This window comes from Trematomus bernacchii, unplaced genomic scaffold (genome assembly GCF_902827165.1).
Source record: "Trematomus bernacchii unplaced genomic scaffold, fTreBer1.1, whole genome shotgun sequence".
Classification (NCBI taxonomy): Eukaryota; Metazoa; Chordata; class Actinopteri; order Perciformes; family Nototheniidae; genus Trematomus; species Trematomus bernacchii.
Genome location: NW_022987828.1, coordinates 14,968,534 through 14,994,502, shown reverse-complemented (window position 1 = coordinate 14,994,502; position 25,969 = coordinate 14,968,534). Strand labels below are relative to the sequence as shown.

Below are 25,969 nucleotides of genomic sequence, written 5' to 3'. Positions count from 1 at the left end.
CCTTATTTTTCATCTAAAGTAACAGACAGAGAATCAGCACTTTTGAAACAGGGCTGAAACAGAGCGGATTATGGGATGCTACAATGATCTGTTTGGTGTTTGGAGCCAAACACTTCAGAGACATGTTTTGTATCTGAGACCTATAATATAATGATGAAAAACAGTATAATAGGAGACCTTTAAAGTACTACTTCCAAACACTGCGGATATGACATTCAATGCAACCCACACTTGAATATTTTCTCCTAACTTTCACAATAAGCACGATCCTCCCATCTGATTCCTTCCTGTTTCCTTAATGCAATGTGAATAATTGACATGCGCTTCTTGTTTTATTTTATATTCATCTGTTAACAGGATTTCAATTCCCCATCTCTCTTCCATTATCTACTTCACCTTTTCTCCTGCATGCATCTTCTCCTGCAGCTTCTTTGCATTATAATTATCTTTGTTCCACTGCTCTTGATGCGATAAATCATGTATGCAGAAATATGGGGAAACCAAGGATCTGTGGGGGTTTTATATTCGCTGCCAATCAACAGACTGCCTCTTTGAAAAATCCTCTTAATTTGTTTTTCCTCTGTTTTTTTTTCCACCCGGGACTGAGAGCTCATTAGATTCAAACATATCATTCAAGTCAAAATGATTCACAGACTGTGTTTTATGAAATTATGGATTTCATCATGCAAAGACGACTCAATTAAATCAATATAAAATGAAGGAACACAAATAGTCTAGTGTGAGTGTGTGTGTGTGTGTGTGTGCGTGCGTGCGTGGGTGCATGCGTGCGTGTGCGTGTGCGTGTGTCTGTGTCTCATCGATCCTTATCCCTGCAATAATGGCGGCAGAGTTTTTAAAGAGGAACAGGAGGTGCTGTTCTGTGTAATTGAACAGGAAATGGAAATGAGTGGGATGAAAATTAATGAAGATGGAGTGGGATGACTAAATGAGAAGAGGAAGAGTTACCGTCTCTGTTCTATCTTCTTTCACATTCAAAAGATCACAGGTTGATTCGTATTGTAATGTTGAGAGACAGAAAGTTCTATACCTTTTATTACAATAAGTTTGTAAAGACCTATGGACTAGAGTTGAAAATTAGGAATAGTTTCAAACTCACACAGTAGCATTCACCTAAAGTAAAACAAATATATAACAAGTATAATAATCAGTGACATGTGCTACTTAGGCCTACACATATTATAACAAAAATGAAAGGAGGGAAAAATAACTTACAAAACCGATTTTTCAACAGGCATCGTTCAGACGCATTGTTGTCCTATGAAGGACCCCTCACAATTCCAACATGGCGGCGTCCATACGGGTGTGCTGTGCCCTCCGTATCTCACTGAGAGGTGAATAACTTATCTTTCTTATCCTCTACAGCTTCGTTTAAACACATACGTAGATATATTACACTATGCTAACTGTATTTACGTTTAAAAGTATGACTAGTTGTTTATATACGGTTGTATTTTATGACCCGGGACAAGCCTAGTGATGCTGCAGAGCTTTCATCAGCTGTCCAGAAAATGACTTAAATTTGATTAAAAAAACATCCACAAACATTGCATAGAATTAATAATAAGATCAAGTTCTTTACATGTTAGACTTTTGCGTCAAAAAAATATTAAACTCCCCGTCACTGTTGCTGTTTTACGTCAGGTTGAGTGTTGCTAGCAAGTGTAATGCTATCTAATCCAAGTAGTTTTACTATCCTTGTCATAATAGTCTAAAACTAAAGCATGGATTTGTAAGAACTGGTGATTAACACTGCAAACGGTTATATGGGAAATATAAATGATTCCCATATACCCTGGCCTTGAAATGATGTATGATATTACCCCCACCTAACTTCATTCAATATTGGTTCAATTTAATATCGCCCTGCTTAAAAATGCATTTAGATGCCTCTGAGAAAATAAGAATATATAGTGATGCAATGGGTGAGTCTATGCTTTAATTCGGCATACTTACAACATACTAGAACAGCACTTTATTTAAATTATCAAGCTTTGCCTTTACTCAGTCTCCGTTTCCTACTGTGTGTTAATGGGTTGACAATTATTGCCAATTAAGGGAGAAACTTGGAAGGTGGCTGATGCTGCTAGCATAATATTAATTTATAATTGTGTTGTTTTTGTAGAAAGTCAGTATAAGCATGCGTGTAATTTACCAGTCTAATCCTCTCATTTGTTATTTCTCAAGTTAAAGTATTGGCAAAGCCTGATGTTTGCAGCTATGATTGAATCCACAGTTGTATCTTTGTATATCAAACCTGCTATGTTTATGCACATAATGCAGTTTTTTTACATCATCTTCTTACTTAATGGATCTTTCTCTCCTCCAGGTGCAGCGTCGCTCCGCTCTTTAGGAGCAGTTCATGTTTCCCAGTTGGCGAGTCGAGCCTCGGTTGTGTCTCTCCAAAGAAACCCTGCCGTCCCTCTGCTCCCTGCAACAGCGTGGCAGCAAACCCGACATGGCAGCTTCTTCAACAAGTGTGAGTTATTGAAAAGATTATTTCCAAAATCTTGTGTCGCCTTATTGGAGAAATACAATCATAATTGATCAGTTAAAGCAAACTATGCTTAAACCTTTCTTTATCAAAATAACTTGGTTTCCATTAGTGCCTGTAAGTGTTGCTACATGGATTTTGCTCTCTCACCAACAGCTTTTTACTTTCCATTGGCTCTGTATCTGGCCTAATCTTCAGAATTTCTACAAAATGTACTATTGGCAGAGTTTTGGTCGCATTAACATACCTTGATTGCCCTTCATTTACCTGTATGGTGCAGCTTTGGGTCTTAGTCTGTTGATTATACTTCTTACATGCAATACTCTATACCCACTTTAGGTACCAGGTCATTGCAAACACTAAATCTTTATTGTATTTTAATTACAATCCCTTGGCTAATTTCCAGCCCCTTACATTCCCCCAGAATCCATATATCCTCAGAACAGCTGAGTTTAGTGGGAAGCCTAATTCAGTTCTGCTGCACAAAATTACTCTCATAGGCGTGTTCAATTGTAAACTATAATGGCTTAGTGCTGTAGCTACACTCACTGCTGTAAAGGTGTAGCATTTTGTTATGCTATATACTTGTTATGTTATAAGAGTTGTGACCAGATGTCTCACAATCACACCTCTTCCTTCTTGTCCTTTTCTTATACAGACAAAATGTAGAAGATTTGAAAGAACTTAAAAGCTGTTAAAGGGGACCTATCATGCAAAATGCACTTTTTCTCTAACAGGTCTTAACCTCTTAAGCACGCGGTCCCCCCATTGGACCCCTCCCACCGTTTTTTTTCGAGATAATGTCTCAGGGCTTCTTAACATTTATGAAACTATTAATGTGTAGCACCAGATTAATGGGAAGAATCTCAGCTAACTGAAGATATGAACCATTTTTACCAAAACAAAACACAAGTCTCATAAGAATGCAATTCAAGATAAAGATACCCTTATTACTTATCGTAGCTGCACATACAATATATCCGATTAAAGCTGAGACTCCACAGATTATTTAGGTATAGTATCATCACTGAGCGATCCGAACTTGTGACAGGGGAAGCAAACACAAGACATCACAACACGTACCTTTACGGAGCATTTACGGCAGATCGTCTCACCGTAGCTGTCAATTAGGTCAAAAGACGTGTTCAATGGCATTAAAACGAAAAAAGAAAATGCTACAACTGTTGATCCATAGGTTGATAATGTACCTGTGCCTTTGAAAAAATTATTTATAATCCATAATTCCATTTTTATGCAAAAATCGGAGCGGAAAAGTTAGCTGCTAATGGTAGCCACCAGAGTGTATGCAGCTTCCGGTTTTGGTAACGCGTCACTCTCACTCCTTATTTGTTAACGTTGTGGTGTGTATATAACTTTCCCTCGATTCCATTGGCTCTAGCGGTTATAAAGAGATTTCATTCATCAAAATCGACCAAGGGGGGCCAGAGATAGGTCAAATCCACCCAAATGACCCCAGAAGTGGGGGTTTTTGGCTAAATCTCTCTAAAAAGGTGAAATTTCACTTGTTTTGCATCAATCTTGATACAGGGTACTTATTATATGTTGTACTTTGGATTCCTAAAGCTTTTAGTCTACTAACCCATCATCCAAGGGTAGTTTTCACTATAAGTAAAAAAGAATTTTTGGACGGACACTATAATTTACAGTTTTTTACTATGTAAAATCTGAATTTTCTTTAAAATAAAAAACATCTATATTGATTCTGACTTTTCTACATCCAACTCACAGGTTTATCATTGCTTTGAGAAAAAAAGATTATTAATTTACCCCTTTTAGAAGGGAAGATATGGTCATTTGTTCTGGGAATGTCATTTTCGAGCCTGAGACCTGAAAAACAGGCTCAGGGCTTAAGAGGTTAAACAGAGGGATATGAGGGATTTCTAAAATGCATGATCTGTTTGGTATTTTGAGCAAAACACATCATAGACATGTTTTTTTATATATTTTTATATATCTGAGACCCATAATATATGCCTACAAATAGCATAATAGGAGACCTTTAAGTTTAATCTCTTTGTTGGTATGTGTTTTTTCAGTGACAGCAGAGGAGTTGTGGAAAGGTGTGTTGGCAGAAACAGGTTCAGGATCCAAGAAGGGTCGAGGGAAAAGGACCAAACGTAAACAGAAGAGAGACCTGAACCGAGGACAGACCGTCGGAGAAGGTGAGAAAATAACAAGAAATACTAAACTAAGTATAATATATTTTGTCGTCCATTTCCCTGATGTCTCTTCTCCTCTCTCTTTGTGTTTCCCCTACAGGTCGTGGTGGTTTTCTGTGGCCCGGTCTGAACTCTCCGGTGATGAGGGACGGGAATCAGCTGAGCATGAGTCGAAGAGGAGAGAGTGAGCAGCAGGAGAAGCAAGCTGATATAGGTACAGAGACAGAAAGCACTGAACACACACTTTAGTTTCTGGACATGCAGACATAGAAAATGAAATCATAAATTGTGTACCAATGCACTTACTGCTCCCATAACAATACAAACCTGGAGGAACAACTTTAACTAAAAAACTGCTCAAATATATCACTCTATATCTGATATATAAAAGGCTGCTGTTTTTTTCCATAGCAAGAATAAGTCTTTATAATTTTTGTTGTAAGCAAAAAAGCAATTCTTTTGAAATAATCTTTCAAGAGATAGAAATATAAAGTGATGCTAATCCCAAATCAGTATGTTCATGTTTGAGGTCAAACATGTAAAATATGCATCTTCTTCTCCATACAACATTTGCAGAGCTGTTCCTTGAAAAAGTATTTGGAGTCGAGCTTTGGTATTTTTACTTACTAGAAAACTTTCCCCCCCTGCCTTTGCCTCCTGTCGATCAGTGAAACAGCGGGAAACCTTTGACAGGAATGTGAACTGCCTTATTCTTGTGTGTATGCATCTTGCATGCATGAGATAAACAAAATTGGGAACCATTCCATCGCCCTACAAGTGGTCAAAAACTCCAGAGGGAACCGTTTTAAATTTGCGAAACAGAAGCACTAACAGCTCCACGGTGTGAGATAGAAGCTGCCAATTTGTCTCCGCTGTGATCTCATTTGTTAAAAGTAATTACCACGTTTTTTGACAATGAAAAATTGCGACTTTTTATGTTTTCGATGTGGCCACAGTGTGCTCTCAGGGCTATGATCTCAATCTGTTGTTTGTGTATTTGTGCAGTTCGTCAGAGGGATGAGTGGGAGAAGAGGTGGAAGACGAAGGTGAAGAGGGAGAGAGGATGGACCGGACACTCCTGGGGTGGCATCAGCATCGGAGCCCCGGACCCTGGACCCAACGGAGGTAAACTAATATCCAAACAGTCTTAACCAGAGATGGCAAAAGTACTCGCATCCTTTACTCAAGTAGAAGTACATGATACTCGTGTTTAAAAATACTCTGGTAAAAGTAGAAGTACTGACTAAACTTCTTTACTCAAGTAAAAGTAAAGAGGGCTTTGAAATGTACTTAAGTAAATAGTACCCATAACTAGCAGCTGTTTTAAAGAGTACCTGACCTCCCTTTATATTAATAGAACAATAATGTCATTGTTAGCTAATGAATGTTTCCATGCTGAACAACGGCAACATGACAACGTTTTCATTGGTCCCTCTTCTTTAGAGAAGACCAGGAAATGATGGATACACGGATCGTGTTCAAATCAATAGGCACGCAATGACTCTAAATAATAATGATCACGCCACCAAACACACATTCAAACTAAAGGAACCAGCCTGTTTGGAAAATGTAAGAAGTAGAAAGTACAGGTGTTTGGGTTCAACATGTAAGAAGTAGAAAGTACAGGTATTTGTGTTCAACATGTAAGAAGTAGAAAGTACAGGTATTTGTGTTCAAAATGTAAGAAGTAGAAAGTACAGGTATTTGTGTTCAAAATGTAAGAAGTAGAAAGTACAGGTATTTGAGTTAGAAATGTAAGAAGTCAAAGTAAAAAGTCGTCGGAAAAATAAGTAGTGGAGTAAAGTACTGATACCAGGAAAATGTACTTAAGTACAGTAACGAAGTATTTGTACTCCACTACTTCCACCTCTGGTCTTAACTATAGAAACATGAAGACTTGTTGTGTGTGTTGGACATACTTATTCCTCTTTGTCAAACAGTAGATGACTTAGAAATAAGAGATGGATGAAGCAATAGATGGTGGCCCATTCTCACTGAGGAAGATGGGAATGTGACCAAAGCGTCAAGTGGGAGAATTTCTTCATTTAGAAACAAATCTCTCCCTCTATGTCTGTATGTCTGGCTTCTTCTTTTCTCTGTGACACTTTCTGTATTCCTCAACCAGAACTCTGTCTCTCTATCACACAGTTTTCATTATCTCTTTCTCTCTTTCTAATATCTAGACTTCTTTCTTTCATTTCCCCTGACTCTCTGCACTCCTCCTCGTCCCTCCTTTTCTATCTCTTTTGTCATTATCTCCATTTCCTTTCAGTTTTACACTCTTTCAGTCTTTCTCGTCATTTTTCTCTCGTCCATCTCCTTCTCTATTTATCTCTTTCCTCCCACACACTTTAGTCTTAATTTTGTCTCAGTTCTTGGACAAGAGCCTAATGTTTACCTGACATATTTTATCCATGACGATGTTTGTCCGTCCATCAGTCTGCTTTTAAGTTTATCGTAATTAGCGAATGTGAGCTTGCAAGAACGCTAAACGAAGATGGAGTACATGATTCCTGCTAAACAACAACATGCTAGCATTGTCATTGTTAGCATGCTTTTAGCTCAAATGCAGCATCACAGAGCTGCGAGCATGGCCGTAGATTAGTAGATTACTTCAGAAAAGAGTCTCGTGAGTTTAAAAAAACATGTTCAAATAATAATAATATTGGGAGGGATGAAACCCTCTTTAATGGTCACACATGCAGAGCACACAGCACACAGTGAAATGTGTTCTCTGCTTTTAACCCATCCTAGTACCAGGAGTCTAGTACTAGGAGCAGTGAGCAGCTATTGTACAGCACCCGGGGAGCAATGGGGGAAGGGGGGTGTCCGGTGCCTTTCTCAAGGGCACCACGGCAGGGCAGGAGGTGAACTGGGACCTCTCCAAATAGCAGTCCACACTCCATTTGTAGGTCTGGTCGGGGACTTGAACCGGCGACCCTACGGCTCACAGTCCAAGCCCCTACTGACTGAGCCACTGCCGGACACAATCACAATCACTACAGTCTTTTAATATACTGTATTTATCTCATAGTATAATTGACTTAAACTAGGCTTATCCAGATTAACTTCAAACTTTTGGAAGAGACTTAAAAGCACAAAACTGTAAGAATTTAGTAAGAAAGGTAGTTTCCCGCTGTAGATTTGTATGACTCATGGCAGGAAAGTCTATATAGCCCCCTGGCGTCTCTTGATTGAACGTGTAAGGAAAATAGGTCTAGACCCAACATTATTAGTTTTCCCTCCCTTTTCGGTTCGTGAGGGTTTATATCAGGACTTTGGGTTAAGGGTAAAAATGTAAGGCTTTGTAAAGTCTCTGAAGTCCATAAAGTTTAATCTCCTACTTAATCAACTCTTCACTACAAACCCTGAGGAACACCTGGATGTTTCCTCCTGTTCCCAGTCTGATTATTTGTTTACATCTCGGTCATTGCTGTTGGAATTGAGTTTAGACTATTTACCTCAAACTGCTGACAGTCGAGGGACGAGGCTCTGAAGTCGCAAAACACATTTTACATCTCCTTCTGCTTGAATCGAGTCTCTTATTTGCTTGTTGTTTATTTCACATCCTCCTCAGCCTGCTTCTCTCATTTCCTCTTGATATTGCCTCTCTTTTGTCACCATTCTATAAGCTGTCTCACCATCAAACACACACTCTCCTAGATAAACAGACACTTTCATACACACACACACGTACTCAGAGGGCTCGATGAGTGTGATGCGCAGAGAGCTGTGTGTGTGTGTGTGTGTGTGTGTGTGTGTGTGTGTGTGTTGGTGTGTGTGTGTGTGTGTGTGTGTGTGTGTGTGTGTGTGTGTGTGTGTGTGTGTGTGTGTGTGTGTGTGTGTGTGTGTGTGTGTGTGTGTGTGTGTGTGTGTGTGTGTGTGTGTGTGTGTGTGTGTGTGTGTGTGTGTGTGTGTGTGTGTGTGTGTGTGTGTGTGTGTGTGTGTGTGTGTGTGTGTGTGTGTGTGTGTGTGTGTGTGTGTGTGTGTGTGTGTGTGTGTGTGTGTGTGTGTGTTCGCTCGCTCCTTTGGGCCCCTTTGTTTGTTGTTAATTGCTTAGAAGTGCTCAGGCTGCTGTTGGGAGAGTAACATCCTTCAGAGGTCACTGACAATGAAAAGTGTCAACTCGTTGCGCTTGCTGCAAGGGCTTCTGGGTATTTGCAACACTCACAGGAGCCAGGTTTAATCTGTTTACATTGTGTGTGCTTGTGCCAAATGTGTTAAGTGTACAAGCCTATTCATTTAAACTTATTTCTCTCCCCCACTCTTCACAGAGACCTATGAGAACTTCGATTCACGCGTCATCGAGGTGAGTGAATGTTGATATTCATATTTCTCAATGTTATCAGTACACACAAAAAACTAGACGGCTACATTTAGAGTATCAAAAAAACACCACTGAATCAAAAATACAAAATGCTGTGCTTGTTGGGGTTCCACTTTCCTGTTGTGTGTTATATAGTTTTTTTTGCATGTAAATGGTCTGCAAAGGCTAAAATCCCCAAAGTTCCCTCCATTGTACTTCTTTGTTAACTTAAGTAACAAAGTGGCATCACTATGTAACACTCAGGCTTCAATTGGCTAGCGCTCCAATACATTGTACGTGATTGGCTAAGGGTCGAGACATCTCTAAGCGGTTGACCAATCACAACAGAGCCGGCCAGCTAACCAATCAGAGCATTTTGAACATTATAGCATGTAAACATGTCACAGTAGAGGGACAAAATATACAAATATGAACCTGAAAAGAAAGAAAACAGCATTGACATATCACCAACAGCTGAACAATGAGTTAAACCCGGGGGAGACTGTACAGAACAACGAAGCAGAAAGCCTCAGTGGGGGAAACTGTTTTCAGGAAATGTAAAGTGGTGGGAGATCCAGTGTGGCGTGAACACATTGCTGGTGTTGGAGGCACATCTGCTGTGCAAGGATAAATGCAGCTGAACACTAAATGTCTACTAATTTTGCAGTATGGGGAGATGTTAAAGGTCCCATCTCATGGCCATTTCTACTGATCATAATTCCATTATTGAGGTCTACTAAAATAGATTTACATTGTGCAATTTTCCAAACTCACATTGGTTTCTCATACAGCATCTCTGTATAGTATGTGTATTCACTCTCTGTCCTAAACGGCTTGTTGGAGCTCCTGCCCCCCCTCCCTGTGAGCCCAGTGTGCTCCGATTGGTCAGCTCGGCCACTCTGTTCTGATTAGTCAACCACCAGAGAGGCTCCGCCCATGTCTAACACAGTGCTTTTTTCGGCTCTGAGCGGAACATCAGTTTTACAATGGCGTCGGTACAGCCGTATATGTTATACGCAGGGTTGGGAGGATTACTTTGTAAATGTAATCAGTTACTGATTACTGAATACATGGCTCTGAAAGTAATCCGAATACAGTTACAGTTACGTGTCTTAAAAAAGTAACGTATTCAGATTACTTTTAGATTACTTTCTTTTTCCATCACAGATGGGTATGTTTTGGTGTACAGGAGACACAAAAAGTTAAAGGAAACTGAACGTGTTTTTACTGTTTTAATGGCTTATCAAGAGCACAACTGAAACATAACATCTGAAACGATGTAACAACATAATAAACTTTTTGGGGATGCAGCTTGGGATGTGAGGAGTGAGGGATAGTTACCGGTGCGCCAAGGAGGAAGTGAAGTGGAGCACACAGGAGACAACCATTTCATTGCTGACTGTTATGTTTATGTGGGGAAATTACAGTGCATAGGCCTACATTATTTGAGATATATTTCGAACTCGGACTTAATTTTAAGGACATTTCGGCCAGGGGTGTAGAGCTATATTTGTTTAAGCACCGGATTGGCAAAACAGGAGAGTGTGTGCACCAGTCTGCCTTGATCTATGAATTCATGTCCGTGACACTCACAGTATCTGCTGCCCGCAGCTGTTTTATAGAAGGAAAACCTCCTTCACTTCATGAAATCTCTGCGGCACCAGGAGGCAGCGGGAGGGTGAACTCAGCCTCTGAGAAGAGGAGCGCGCAGTGCCTTTCACGCACCGCCTTTCACGCACCGCCTTCACTGTGCTTACCTTCAGATAGAATCATTAGAAAGGCTAAAGAGCGACCGCAGGCTGATGTGTTTTAACCACACACACCTCTACACACACACACACACACGATTTAAACGCAGACTTTTGTTCCTCCATGTTTCGTGGTTATTGTTTCACTGAGCGGACCCGCACATTTTTTTCAAATGCTCCCTTTTTTGGTCCATCTGCGGCGGTAATAGGTTTTGTGCGCTGTGATGATTCGGCTGTACCTTTAGTAATAAATATTAAATGTTGTGAGGAAATCTTTCCACCAATAATTCCAATAAGTAATCCAAAATGTATTCACTTCAGGTTTACGAAAGTAACTGTAATCAGATTACTCGTTTTTCAAATGTAGCGCGAGCTGAATACAGTTACTTGATTTTTGTATTCTGATTACGTAACGCCGTTACATGTATTCCGTTACAACCCAACCCTGGTTATACGCTAACTAACCGAACTGTACCTACAACTGTTGTTATTTAGGTGCACTTGTGGATACTGCGCCATGATGCCTACCGAAGTGGAAAACGTCTGTTGCAAAGAAATTAGAAAGGTAGCCTAGCTGACAGTTACAACATTATGTAGCCAGCTAGTTGAAAACACCAACAGTAGCACACAACATTATATGCCAAGATATACACCATACATACCCCACACCCTGCAGAACCTCCATAACATGTACAGATTCGATTATAGACCTTTGAGGCGTAGAGCGGAAGAAGAGTAAGTTATTTTTACCTGTAATAAACTACTACTGTGTTTGATGAAAAATCAAATCATGGTTTGCTATATATGAATGATATGTTATAGGAGCAAATAATTCAGGGAAGAAAGGCTACTAAGTATTTCCATCAAACTTTATTTTTAGAAATGTACAAAATGAACATGTGTAAATATACATATATATATAAATACACTGTATATCATCCATTCCTCCCCTTATAGGCGTTTTCGGCATCTTGCCTATCGCAGCTTTGTAAGCTGGTGCTGGGGCTTTTTAGGACGAGGCATCAGAGTGGTCATCCCGTCATGTGTTGTCCGCCGGAGACGCCAGGAGTTTCCTGATCTGGCTGGACGAAATCAAATGCAAATCACAAAATATTAGAGAAACTTAGTTGTTTTAGGTTCGTTAGCTTGCCAGCTAGATTAATATGCTAACCTACGTTTGCTAGTTGTTCAGTGTAATATGCTACTATGAACAACAGCTAGTGGTTCATATTAGGCTAGCAAGAACATGTTTACAATTGCAATCTTATACGGGTAGTCTGCTACGTTCGGTCATTCATTGTAGCTGGCATAAAAACAATGTTTTCCCGAGCATGTCTAGCTCTTGGTAGCCTTCTTGTTTAGCTCGGTAGCATACACGCTAGGAACGCCAACTATAATGTAATTAAGTTTTGCGACTGACCGTACGGTAAATCACCCGGAGTATACTGTCGATGAGTATTTCGTGTGTGAATGCAGACATTCTCTTGCTATGAGATACATGTATGTAAGGCCATCTGCTGACATTGGAGCTGATATATGGAAACGCTAGCAACTTAATTAGCCCAGTTAGCACTGTGTCAATGGCTTAGCAGCCCGAAAAACGTTTACCCATTTAAACAGTCGTGGTAGATACCTTGTTTGTTTTAAACATCATAAATACACAAACAACAATGCACACTTACAGGTTGTGTACCCGAATCTCCCGCGGGTCCAAACAAAGTAGGAACAGCATCGTCCTTCAGTGTCCTACGCTGTACATATCCGGCATGAATCGCTGCAATGTTTGCGAAGCTTTGGTCCGTGAAATGCCGCGCATACAGTACAATACCGGCTCGAACATCTGAAGGAACAGTGTTAACGAGAAATGTCAACCACAGACTGCGTTGTGGTTCTGCCCTCGGTAAGGCATACATTGAAGATTTCCCCTCACAAGACAGGAAACAGACGCTCATTGGCATGACTGGATACAGTTTTGAACTGAACCTGAGCTTCCAACAGTATATATGTTCGGCTGGCAGAGGGTGCAGCCATAGCTCTGGGCGTGGCTACTGGGTATCCCTACGTCACGATACCCAGGAAGAAAATATTGGAAAAGGAGAAATCTCCAACGAGGTGTTTTGGGGAGGTCTTTTCTCTGTTGTGTGTGTGTGATATAAGATCTGCTGTAAGTAACAGACCCAGTTCATTTAGATTCTCTCAGTGTGGCGCTGCCTTTTACCTTCATTCAATTAGCACTAATGGACTGTCCGTACTAAACTAATGGGGGTAATGCCACAAGGTCCCACACACACACACACACACACACACACACACACAGTATTGAGCTGCTATTTGAAGGCGTGTGTGTGTGTGTCACATTGATAGTCTTCCCCAGCCTCCCTGTCTGCATAAATAAAGGCGGTGTCACAGACATTAGGCTTCCCCCTTGAAACTGACTGAAGCTTTTATGGTGCTATCTCCCTCTATAAGAGTGTGTGTGTGTGTGCCACCATAAATTCAGGCCTAATGAAATGAAAAGGGCTTACTGGAATAAAAGGCTTGTCTCCCAAGGACGATGTCACCCGCATGCCATTAGTGAACACATCCAACAGGAGGAGAGGAGGAAGAAGAGGAAGAGGAGGGGCGGGGTGACGGGAGTAAGAAAAGTTGTGATAGTGAGTTTAGGAAGTCAGGAGGTGAGAGAGAGGAAAGGAACAAGGTGTCATTAACAATAAGTCTTTACATATATATATATACTCTACATTTAATTATATCAATCTGATCATCTCAATATACATTCCACACATGGAGTCCCATATATTGTTCAGGGTTTACTCCAAAAATAATGATGATGAATGTGTATTTACTGTAATATGCTGTATACATGTTTGACATTCTTCTTAATAATCACTAAAAGTTAACAATTCACAAATAAAACAAGAAGGGTAGTTTGAGAACTTTACATCTAACATTTGAGGCAGCCAAAATATTTATTGTTTGTCTGTCATTGTGGTCATTTTGGAGAGAATGTACAACCACTACTCATCTTGTTTACCAACTAAGTTAATGGTTTAAAGAATGCGAAGTTAAAATGGTGACTATAAATTCATAACTTGTATTCGTCCGAAACATGTAAGACACAGTTAACTTCATCAAGAAATATGTAGGGACATACAAAAGTAGAATACAGAAAAAGGAAGAAGCAAAATGAAGCGAGGGAAAATGTAAAATATGCACCATGATGTATGATTAAATCCATTACATTAACATTTCAATTCGTCTCCGGCACAGTCTCAGTAAAATAACACCAGATTGGACCTGAGATGAAAAGGAAAGCGAGGGATGAGAGATGGCCGAAGTATCGGTGAAGAAAGAGTGATATTTAGAGGGAAAGTGATGCTCATGGCCTCCCTCCAGCCTCTTGGACAGGACTGAGCGATTTCATTAACAGAGATGGAGCGTCGTCAGTGTCACAACACGGTTTCTCTTTCTCTTTTTCCTCTCTCTCTCTCTCTCTCTGAGGACAATAACCTTGAAAGTTTTCCTGAAAGTAAACAGATAGCTGGCTGGATGCTAAAAAGGAACTTTGCAAAAACTTTTCAATTGGATTAAAAGTTTTGAGAGGAGGCTCCGACAAAACGTAATATCTAAAGTGAGGGGGCGTTAATGCAGAGAGACTTTTAATTTGTTAAAAGCATTACCTGCATTTGTGATAAATGCTGTTAAAAGTTTACTACCTCGTTCCTCTGTAAATGTAATTTTAAGATATCCAGCGGCAAATCATAAAGACTTTTTCTGTAATTGAAGACAATTAAAATCCCATTTTGGTCATTTTTTAATTAATGGTGCTTCTCCAACTATGTCTGATATTATGGTCTCTCAACAACAGAGAAGATTGCCACTTTCTCGATTGTACAATAATATCAAATCATATATCTTCATTCAACCATGCCTTTGATCACAATGATTTTAAGAGGGGTAGCAGAATGGTTGGTATAATATCATTATTGCATTGAATTTAGCTTAAGTAATGGCAAAAACCATCGAGATTCAAACTCCAAACAACAAGGAGAGTGCAGATATATTCACTCCAAGCAAGTCATACCATAGTAATTGCTGGTATGACCTGCTTGAAGTGAATATATCTGCACTTATATCAATATAGATACAAGACTATACAACTCTTTCTAAAATGTAAATAAGAAACAAAATGTAGGTTGATTTTAACTACCTCTTGAAATTATCTACAGTAACAATATAACGGTGGTTTTAGATGTAGCTTTATTTACTGTGATACTGCTACAGAGAAGATGCTTTACAGGGGACCTATCATGCAAAATGCACTTTTGTACGTCTTTTATACATGAATATGTGTCCCCGGTGTTCCAGGGAACTCACCAAGTGTCAGAAAACACAACCCTCTCTATTTTCCTCCATACCCAAATCTCTAAAAAAGGGGCTGCAACGGATCTGATAAAAACTGATCCAGATTTGAACACTGTCCTGACGTCAGGACGGTGGCGCTACGGCTATTGGGCCAACTCCACCAAACAGGAGGAGACAGCCACGGCCATTGCCGTTCGAAAGCGCTGGAGACGCTGTAGTACATATGCCAGGCCTCTAGATGGTGCTGTTGCTCACAGAATAAACCCTTGCAAAAACAGAGCTAAAAAATGTCAAATTGAGCAAAATGAGGCATGGCTAAAATGCATGATCTGTTTGGTATTTTGAAAAAAATAAAAGTATAAATATGCCTTATATAGGTATGGTCCTACACTATATTATTCAAATATAGCATGATAGGTCCACTTTAAATGAAACAGTGTTGAGTTGTTGGAATGATTAACAGAGCTCTTGTATCACAAAGCTGTATATTTACTTACATTTACTCTAAATTGCCAACAAGTACAACAATATCAATTAAATGTGAGAATATAATCTGTTGTTGTAAAATAATCTTTTACACTTGTAAAGTTTCCCACAGAGTTTAATACAGTATATGGAAAAGTTCGCGTCGGGCCGAACCACGCCCCTTAACTGTGATATAATGGCCATATACCACGGCCTGTCGTGAGCTATTGCTTAAGCGCACCATATGAACGAAATATTTTCTTTTGTGGGATTCAACAGACTCTCTATTCACTATTCAGAGTCAAGATATCAACTTAAAGTCCTAGAAAAATAATCGAGGTGTGGTTGTGCCACAGCCAGTCGGAGAAGTGTTTAGCGTTGGCGGAGGGTTGTGCTGCAGCGCCTTCTTCCTCCCTGTGGAGAAAACTCCTCCCCTGCTCAGAGACAGATAGAGAGATAGAGACGGAGACACGCAGCAACAGATTGAGAAAAGAAGAGATGAAACAGTGAGAGCGAGTTGAAGCTTCCTCCCACCGCCAGGCTGTCTCTCGTCCATCTGCTCTAATGCTAACACTCCCAAACTGCTGCAACTACACCCAAACTGACAAATACAAAGCCAAAAGCTCAACATCACTGCAGGCATTTACACACACTTCTGACCAAAATAAGTCTAATTGAAACATGATAACTTGTTTTAATTGACAAAAACAGTGTTTCTGCAGAGGTGGAGAAAAAACCCTATTAATACGGTATATACTTTATTAACAGCATTGTGTGTATGTCCTAAAATAACCAATGTGTAGCTCAACATCACTGGGGACATTTACACACACTTCTGACAAAAAGAAGACTCATTGAAACATGAGAACTTGTTGGGATTTAATTTACAAAAACAGTGTTTCCGTATGGAGAGGATCTCTGCAGAAGTGGAGAGTTTACTTATATATATATATATATATGTTGATGCCCTCCTATTTACAGGCCTGCAGCCACTGCACACTGCACACAGAATATTGAATGTGTGTAATTTGCATTGAGGGGGGAAAAAACCCTATATATACTTTATTAACAGCATTGTGTGTATGTCACCTAAAATGACCAATGTATAGCGAAACATCACCTGGTGCATTTACACACACCACACGAAAACTAGATAAAAGTCCCATTAAAACATAAGAAATAAGAACTTGTTATTTGTCATTTACAAAAACAGTGTATAAGATCCCATCTACATTAAACATGTATTGTATACCTGTGGTGTTTATTTTTATTATTTTATTATCTTTGCTTTGTAATGCCCGTTGTAAAATGCCATTATATAATGTGTTTTTACAGTATTTATTCATAAAAAGTCTTTTAATTTGTTTTGTAAAGCACTTTGAATTGTCGCGTACAGAAAAGTGCTATATAAATAAACTGCCTTGCCTTGCCCTCCTTTTACGGGCCTGCAGCCAAAAGATTCACAGAGAATGTTGAGTGTGTGTAATTTGCTTTTAAGCGTTGACAAAAAACTATTATTACTATGTATACTTAATTGAGAGCGTTGTGTGAATCTCACCTAAAATGACAAATGTAAAGCTTAAAACACATTTCTGACAACTAGATAAAAGTCACATTGAAACATGAGAAATAACAACTTGTGTTGGATTTGAATTCACAGAAAACAGTGTTGCCATCTGGAGAGGATCTCTGTACAGTTAGAGTTTCTAAAGGAATATGTTGTTGCCCTCCTTTTTACAGAACCACATAATTATTTCAGTATATACTTTATTAGCAGCAATGGGTGGATGTCGCCTAAAATGACCAATGTATAGCCAAAAGCTCCAGATCACTGGAGGCGTTTACAGACACTTCTGACAAAACACTGCTATGAGTATATTCAAGTCCTGTTGAAACATGACAATTAATAACGTATTGGTTGTTTTTTTCTTTTATTAGCTATGAAAAAAACCGTGTAATTGCTGTATATACTTCAATATAAGCTGTGTGTGTGTGTGTGTGTGTGTGTGTGTGTGTGTGTGTGTGTGTGTGTGTGTGTGTGTGTGTGTGTGTGTGTGTGTGTGTGTGTGTGTGTGTGTGTGTGTGTGTGTGTGTGTGTGTGTGTGTGTGTGTGTGTGTGTGTGTGTGTGTGTGTGTGTGTGTGTGTGTGTGTGTGTTGTGCTGTTCTTCATTACGGTTTTTGCGGAGTCAGCAGTTTGTTCATCTGTTGCCAAGGCACCACACACACTGACTCTTTTCATCAGACAATTACTCACAGTCTTTCTTTCTCTTACACACACACACACATATCCGCGTGTACAATACATCACACACTTTGTTTGTGACTCTGGACAGACAGAGACCTTTCACTGTCTGCTGCTCACTTGTGTCGCCCGGCCTCCTCTCCCTTTTCGTCTGCGTTCCCTCCTACTGGTTTCCTTTCCTTTCCTTGTTTCCTCTTCCTTTTGTCATCTAAATAATGTCATGTCTAACGAGGCAATTCATCCTTAATTGTCCCTTCTTCTTTCTTAAAATCTCTTTGTAATCTCTTCTTCTCCTCCCTCAAGCCCTCCACTTCTCCTCTCTCATCCATCTCTTCTGACCTCTGTATTTCCTCCTTTACCCACTCTCTCTCTCTCTCCCCCTCTCGTTAACTCCAGCCTCATCTTTCCTCCTTCTCCTAATCACTTCCCCTCTCTCCGCCACTCCTTCCTCTCTGGGTGGTGATTCAATGCTGCCCCCTGGTGATGAATTGTAGATTGTAAATCAGCCTGCGTGGTGCAGGAGGAAGGACAGGTTGCTGTGTGTGTGTGTGTGTGTGTGTGTGTGTGTGTGTGTGTGTGTGTGTGTGTGTGTGTGTGTGTGTGTGTGTGTGTGTGTGTGTGTGTGTGTGTGTGTGTGTGTGTGTGTGTGTGTGTGTGTGTGTGTGTGTGTGTGTGTGTGTGTGTGTGTGTGTGTGTGTGTGTGTGTGTGTGTGTGTGTGTGTGTGTGTGTGTGTGTGTGTGTGTGTGTGTGTGTGTGTGTGTGTGTGTGTGTGTGTGTGTGTGTGTGTGTGTGCGTGTTAGATAGATGACTGTTTGCTCGCTGTACTAACAGATCGATAAAAGTCACTCAAATCTGGACAGGTTTTCTGGTCTGGAATGACAACACGGACACACACACACACACACACACACAATAAACTGTCTTAACAATCTGTTGTAGTGCTACAACTGCAAATGCTTTCACCTACGCAGAAACACACACTGACACACAGACACTTCTTTTAGTTGGAACAATACCTTTATTAGCCTGGAGCAGAAACTTCAAAAACCTATGGAATCAAGACTGGATTTAAATCAAAATATATTACATCATTATTATAACATGTACAATAAGATCGAAAACAAGCCTCTTTTCATTAGGTTTCTGTTTGGTCTTCTCTTTGTTCATGTGGGAGATTCGGGTAAAAAAGACAAATCACATCAGATCACAAATGGCTTACGCTGATTGGCTGATATTTCACTCTGATTAAATACACTTGGTACAAACACAATGGCACACAATGACCAATTTCACCAATAACATGTCCAACACAGTTATAGCTATATTCAAAACACACAAAGGAAACTCTTTAAGTTGGTTTGTGTGTGTAGTTGGTATTTCAACGTGTTTTCAGGCACTTCACACACAGAGTTGTATAAATGTTTATATAATAAGTGTTAAAAAATAATTTCACAATTTGGGATCATGAATTAAATCTATTATAAAAGACTCAGAAGTTGATAGAAGTCAGGTTGTGTTAAAGTCAGTTGTTTATGTTGTATCTCTTGCTGTTTGCAGGTGAAGAATGTGTTCAAAATGACAGCTAAGGAGGGCAGGAAGAGGAGCGTCAGCTGTCTCGTCGCCGTGGGAAACGGCAACGGAGCCGCAGGTTAGACCCTCTAATTAAACTTATGTCACAGCACGGACAATAATTTGAACGAAATGAAGAAGAATGTCCTTTAAAAAAATGTTTTAAGAACATGAACCACATCGATTTATGACAGTTTCAGTGCATTTCTCAAATTGGGAAAATAAGGTGTTCTGTGTAGATACGGGGAAATATATTTGACAGCTTTTCAGAAGTGAGCTACAAAATCAAATGTGCAGAAATGCTGAGGAAACTCTTCCACAGACTCCTGAGATCCACCTGCCTTCAACCTGTCATTACAGAGGCTGCTAGGGCTGCTTTAATACACATGTTACAATGATCATATAAGCTCATGATATATGCGTTTATTTGCAGTATTGCTAAAAATGAATACCACATTCGTCTCTCTTCTCTCCACCAGGATTTGCAGTGGGTAAAGCAGCAGACAGAAACACAGCTCTGAGGAAGGTAAGACCGCAGAGTTATTTCATTCTGAGTTAATCGAGTCAGCTTTTGTGTTAATATCCCCATGTTTGTATTATATATTGGAATATAATTCCAAGTTATTAGGTCAAACTGAGTAGTACAATACTAATTGACGTACTACAATACATTGTTTGTACCAGAGTGTCAGGGCTTTGATGAATAATAACTTGCATTAAGGATAATTTAGTAGTGCTTTTATAGCTTTTAGTCAATAACAGGACACTTCATTTCTACCAAATCCAGATTACTTCATTCATCATTTTCTGCATAAAAATCCAAACTGTTGTGTATATCATGAACAGATACTTGGTCCCTTCAGATTCTGTAATACAAGAAAGTCTAACCAGTTTAAAATATATGCCACAAGATCCACATCAAATATACATCTATAAATATATGGCTGTACACAATTATTACGTAACTCAGTATTTTCTTTACAAAAGGCTTTATCACAGGGCAGTCCCACAGAGAAAATCCTGTGTTCTGCTTCTTATGATTTTGTAACTTAACAATTACGTTAATAAAAATGTTTCTATGACTGCAGCAACTTCCTAACTTAGATGCTAATAATAATAATAATAATAACAAAGACTTAGCAAACCAATGACAACAATGTGTTTGTGTGATCTTCAGGCCAAGAACCGAGCTATCCACTACCTGCATTACATAGAGCTATACAACGACATGACCAGTAAGTGCATTTTTTTTCTTTTAGACTTTAACAACATCCTCATTGTTACTCAGCATGGAAACACTACCGTTGATAATGCAACACTCATTTGTTCATGTTACAGCTACCAAGTTGTTCATAGTCTAACTTTATTCTTTCTTGTTTCATATCACCATATGATATATTTTTGATATTGCCAGGCCCTATCTGGAAGTCAAAGTGTCCGTTTTAATATTCATATCGTTTTTCAGCTTTATATATATATCATTTAATAACAAGATTGTTTTTCGGATGCAGCTCAGTTTCCTTTGACAGATGAATTAGTTTCATACTGATCCAACTGTGAGTCACATAGCATTGTCTCATGAAAATGAATGTGGCTTTACTTCTAGAAACCGAGGCGCTCACAATACCCTCTCCCACTCCACAACTCCATGACCTAAAGTCCTCTAGTTTCCTTTTCTCTCTCTTCCTCCTCTTCTCCGTCATCTCCTCCCCCTCTTCTTCCACTTGTTCAGCACTTTCCCCTCAAATCACCTGCTAGCACCTATACAAGCCACATAATGGAAAAAATTGATTTGTGAAGAGAGGTCTGAAAGTGCACCACTTGTACTTCCTTATTGTGAAATGACATTTGGCTACTTGTGCTGCTGCTGAGAGATGAATGTGTGAGTCATCGTCCTGCGCCCACCGGAGGAGAACGTTGGCTTGCTGTTTTGGCCCGGTTCCAGGCGAGAGGAGTCTGTATTTCCTCACAGTTTGAGCTCAAAACTGTGGTATATTTAAATTCTGCAAGTCCACATGGATGCCAGCTCTCACTGTTGGACCATCTGGACCCTGTCTGGAGCGTCATGTGATTAGTTGTTTACTTCTTACGTCCTATTCTCACAGTTTTTTTTAAGAAAGACAAACTTTTGGGGATTTATTTATGTGACGGAAGTAAACAAAAGAGTCTAATGCAGGCGTTTCTGGAGGGAACTTTGGGATTTTAGCCGTTGCAGAGCATTTACATGCCAAAAAAAACAATATAACACACTACAGGAAAGGGAAACCCCCCCCCCCCCCAAAAACCATAAAAGGGCCTCTTTATCTTGCTAGTATTGCAGTCAAATTAAAATATGTGATTGATCAGGTTCCTTTACGATCATTTTTGTCACCTTTTGTGCTCAAACGCTGAAACCTTTATTTTTACCCGAAATATTTTTGTTTATTCGAAAGTCGATGTGTGACCTCCAGTGGCCAGATTGCATGCAGGCCACTTTAGTTTTTGGTGGTGGTCCAGACCTTGGATTTCTTCCACCAGATGAGGGCTGGTGGTGATTAACAGTTTTTCATCATTTATGTTAAGCTGCATTATCAGAAAGTCCAACATCTGGATGTTTCGGACCTGGCCACAAAATGTCGTTTTTGGTGGAGAAACAAAACAAAGCGCTCCACTGACCTTCCAGTACATGTTGGCAGCAGTATTCCCTCTCTCCAAGGACAGGACCAGGGTTGGTTATGAATATTCATGTGGCTCCAGTGTTCAGTAGAAATGAATGAATGAGTCAATTAGAATACATTTGAATATGGCGGCATGTTTGATGCTTTGTTTTGGCGTTTTTCAAACTTTTGTTGGAAGAAATCAAAACCTCTTGGAGGATGAATTTGCTTCTTTTTTTTCCTACCTGCTTTCACTTTGTCATTGTTTCAGTCTCTGAGTCATGCCTCACACAGAAGACACACTTTTTCAAATGAACCTGAACCTCCTGCAGAGACAGCAAATGTTCATCAGCGTGTGTGACATTTAGTATTGCATCTTAGATTTCCTCACCCAGCAGGACATTTCCTCTTGAGTTTCAAACTTCTCTCGCTGCCTCTCATCCATCATCTCAGTTCATTCCTTCTACTTAACTCCTTCCTCTGATGGTGCCAGCATCCAAGAGCAAATCCTCACTCATTCAGTAAAATGTATTCAAACCGGAGGGCTAATGGAGAGCAGCGAGTGTGGTGTTTTATAACTATGTGACACAAGAGCAACATCAAGCTGCAGTTTCCTGTACAGTGTCACCGTTTGTCAGGCGTGGTTCAGCAGCTCCTGCTCAGGGATTTAGAGTCTGAATAAATAATGATCCACAGCTGCTGCGTGTGGAAGGACATCTGGTGGGCAGGTAGAGAAACACAGGACCTGAGGGAGAGCAGGAGGAAAGATGCATAACAAAACACCAGAGCCTTCACTTGGCACCATCATCAGACTCTTTGTTATAAGGTGTTTATGTTCTCTATCTTTCCAGGTCTGAATCCAGAGAGTGTAACTCGGTTGTTTTTCTCTCCAACAGTTTATCATGACATTAACTCCAAGTTCAAGAGGACGACGCTCCGCATGAAGAAACAAAACGAAGGTACGTCTCCGTTCATTAAGTATTTAGTAGGTAGGTGTAGCTTACTTTTGATTACTTTATGTGACGAGGGAAAATGTGAGATGAGAGAAATGTAGGCAACACTTTTTCCTTACAGGTACTTTTCCAAACCATTTCTACATACAAATATACTGGTACTTTTATCAGTAAAATATTAATATTCTAGTAAGAAAAGCTACATTTTAACTGATGTAAATATTGATACAAATTAGGGCTGCTCGATTTTGGGGAAAAATGTAATTGCGATTTTTCTGACAGATATTGCGATTCGATTCGATTTGCGATATTTGTTTTTAAGCGACCCAACGGAAGTTTATTGTAAAATGCGGCCATATCTCCGGCTAGAAAGGTCGTATCAACGTGCTCCCGTCTCTAGCGCCCCCGCAGCCCGAGCTACGAGTGAAAAAACTAAACTTACATGAAACTTCCGTTGGGTTGCTTTAAAGTCAAGCTTCAGTTTAAGATTCACCCTGTAATAGATGTAGAACATGTGATGGAGCATTACTAACCTGACTCAGATGCTTTGTTTCACCAAACCATCTAGGAAAGCTCCATTGGAAGCCATTTGGAAAAGTATTTCAAAAATACTTGGCAGGTGATTGGATCAATCTGTCTAATCACCTTCTATCATGGGCCACTTCTGATTGGTTAACAATGGCTGGTACATGTGGAGCACAGCACTTCTGATTGGTGTGGATGACTGACACACAAGAAGAAAAAAAAAAGTTTAAAAAAATGTTAAAAAGAATCGCAGGCTTTGCGATTTGATAATCGCATCATTTAAAATCGCGATTTCGATTTAAAATCGATTAATCGTTCAGCCCTAATACAAATTGATAGTTATATTGCAACGTTTTTATCATTATTTGTTTGATTGCATGCTTGGACAAATTTCACCTTTTTACATCCTGAACAATGACTAGTAAAATCTCACGGTCATACAATTGGAGGGATTTGGACAATTTAAACATTGTCTCCTTTATCCCCTTTTTTAAATAAATTATGGTTTTAAAAAAAACCCACAATATTAAAGTTTTTATTGTATATGCAATATTGATATAATTTACTTTATCCCACTTCGTATCAGACGACATATACCATGAGAGAAAACGTATAAATGTCCACCCCTTGTATCCCATGGTGATGATAATGTGTGTATGTTGGAAGAACTGAGAACTTCCACACCAACACTATGTGCAATATAAATATCATTACCATCATTACAAACACTCGCTGCTATATATGTGCAATATTATTATTGAGAATGTGCTATGATAACGTGTATCTGCCACTATGTTTTTTTGCACCACTAAATACTGTTAATATTTACATTAATTATGTGACCGTCTATGTTTCCTGTAGATATTGAATTGCTCTTTTTACTCCACTGTTAGTGTACAGTTGTACTAATATGCTGCTGTGTTTATTGTATTTGTGTAACTCTGGCACAACAATTTCCTTCGGGATAAATAAAGTCTTATCTTATCTTGTGTTCTCTGCAGGTTACGGTCTGCGCTGCCACCGAGCCATCATCACTATCTGTAAACTGATCGGAATGAAGGACCTCTACTGCAAGGTGGAAGGATCCGTCAATCTGCTCAACATCACCAGGGCCTTCTTCACCGGATTAGCCAATCAGGTGAAGTCTCGTTGAGATAGTGGGAGGGATTTCCAATGCTACGGTTTAATACGAAAAATAAACCCGCTATCATGCAATAAAGGGAGGTCCTAAACATTTCGGATAATTAAAAAAAATCTCCAGACACTCCAGGAACACTTGTAAACATCTTGATTGTAAGACAAGGTTTAAGCCGTTACCAGGGTCAACCCTAAAGCCCCACAAACTGAAATGCAATGTCCTTGAAACAAAGTTTACCACCAAAATCACACGTTTCCCCTTCTCCATGCACTTTTGAAGTTATAATAATAATATAATTAACTTTTGATTACATAGCATCTTTCGAACAAAGTTACAAAGTGCTTTCACATACAAATCTTTAGACACAGAAAATAAAGTGAAAAAAAACCCAGCAACAAAACAGATTTGAAAACAAAGAGAGTAAAACAAACAGAAAGTGATAAAGCATTATGACGTTCAGGTGTATAATGTAGAGAAAAATGATCATCTGAAATGTGTCTCTGTGCACATTATGTTTTTTATGATACACTGCAGATGTTTAGTCTCTGGAGCTGTTCATATAGCTTTCCTCTATCTCTGTTTTCCTTTCTACCATCAGACAAACCAACGTTTTTTTAGAAATGGTCCCGCTGAGATACGCGTCGCAATCACATTGATCTTCTTACCTACTTCTCCTTATTCCTATTTTCACCAACATCTTTCTCTTCTTCCACGCTGCAGCAAATCCACCAGAGTCTGGCAGACAGGAAGCAGCTGCACGTGGTGGAGTACCAGGCGCAGCGCGGCCCCCTGCCCGTGGTGGTGGCCAGCCCCAAAGAGGGGGCGAGGCCCAACCCGGAGCCCGTGGACGAGATCCCCAACACCCGGCTGAACTGGGTCGACGTGCAGGACGCGCAGGGCATCAAACACTCAAAATGGGCGGGGGTCAAACGCACTATCTGGTAGTGAGGGGCAACTGGACTGATGGAGGGTTGTCACAATGTGTTGCTTTGCCCAGGAAAGCTGAAACGAAAAATAGGAGCATTTGTTCTCCAGAAAAATATCAGTCAATGTCTCCAAATTTAGCAGATCATGTCATCCGAGGACAAAGGTTACTTGTTTCTCAAAATGAAGACGTCACATTTGAAAACTCTCCAGATACACCCAGAAACGCTCAGATCCTAGATATCAATGTTTTCTTTTATAACTGTGAAATCAATGTGTTTTCTCACCCTAGGATTTGTTGAAAAGACTTGTACTCATATAATAAAGTATGGATCTGTGAAAGTGTGTTTGTGATAATAACTTTTCTGTCTCTGGAGCATTCAGTAATGCAGCTTGTATCTGTA

At 39.7% G+C, this 25,969-nt stretch overlaps 1 protein-coding gene across 1 annotated transcript; it reads left to right on the top strand.

Moving 5' to 3' along the window:
* Window positions 1-1,273: 1,273 nt before the first annotated feature.
* mrps5 (mitochondrial ribosomal protein S5) lies at window positions 1,274-25,906 on the top strand. Its single transcript, XM_034152625.1, has 12 exons — window positions 1,274-1,352; window positions 2,348-2,497; window positions 4,570-4,695; window positions 4,793-4,906; window positions 5,698-5,817; window positions 8,967-9,001; window positions 19,378-19,468; window positions 19,869-19,915; window positions 20,567-20,624; window positions 22,922-22,984; window positions 24,505-24,641; window positions 25,362-25,906. Exons 1-12 carry the CDS (start codon window positions 1,304-1,306, stop codon window positions 25,584-25,586), a joined length of 1,215 nt encoding a protein of 404 aa, XP_034008516.1. The 5' UTR covers window positions 1,274-1,303; the 3' UTR covers window positions 25,587-25,906.
* Window positions 25,907-25,969: the final 63 nt, after the last annotated feature.

Coding starts and splice junctions, on each gene's coding strand:
- mrps5 (XM_034152625.1), top strand. CDS start 1,304: ATGGCGGCGTCCATACGGGTGTGCTGTGCCCTCCGTATCTCACTGAGA. Junction 4,696..4,792: donor AGGACAGACCGTCGGAGAAG/GTGAGAAAATAA, acceptor TTTCCCCTACAG/GTCGTGGTGGTTTTCTGTGG. Junction 4,907..5,697: donor GGAGAAGCAAGCTGATATAG/GTACAGAGACAG, acceptor GTATTTGTGCAG/TTCGTCAGAGGGATGAGTGG.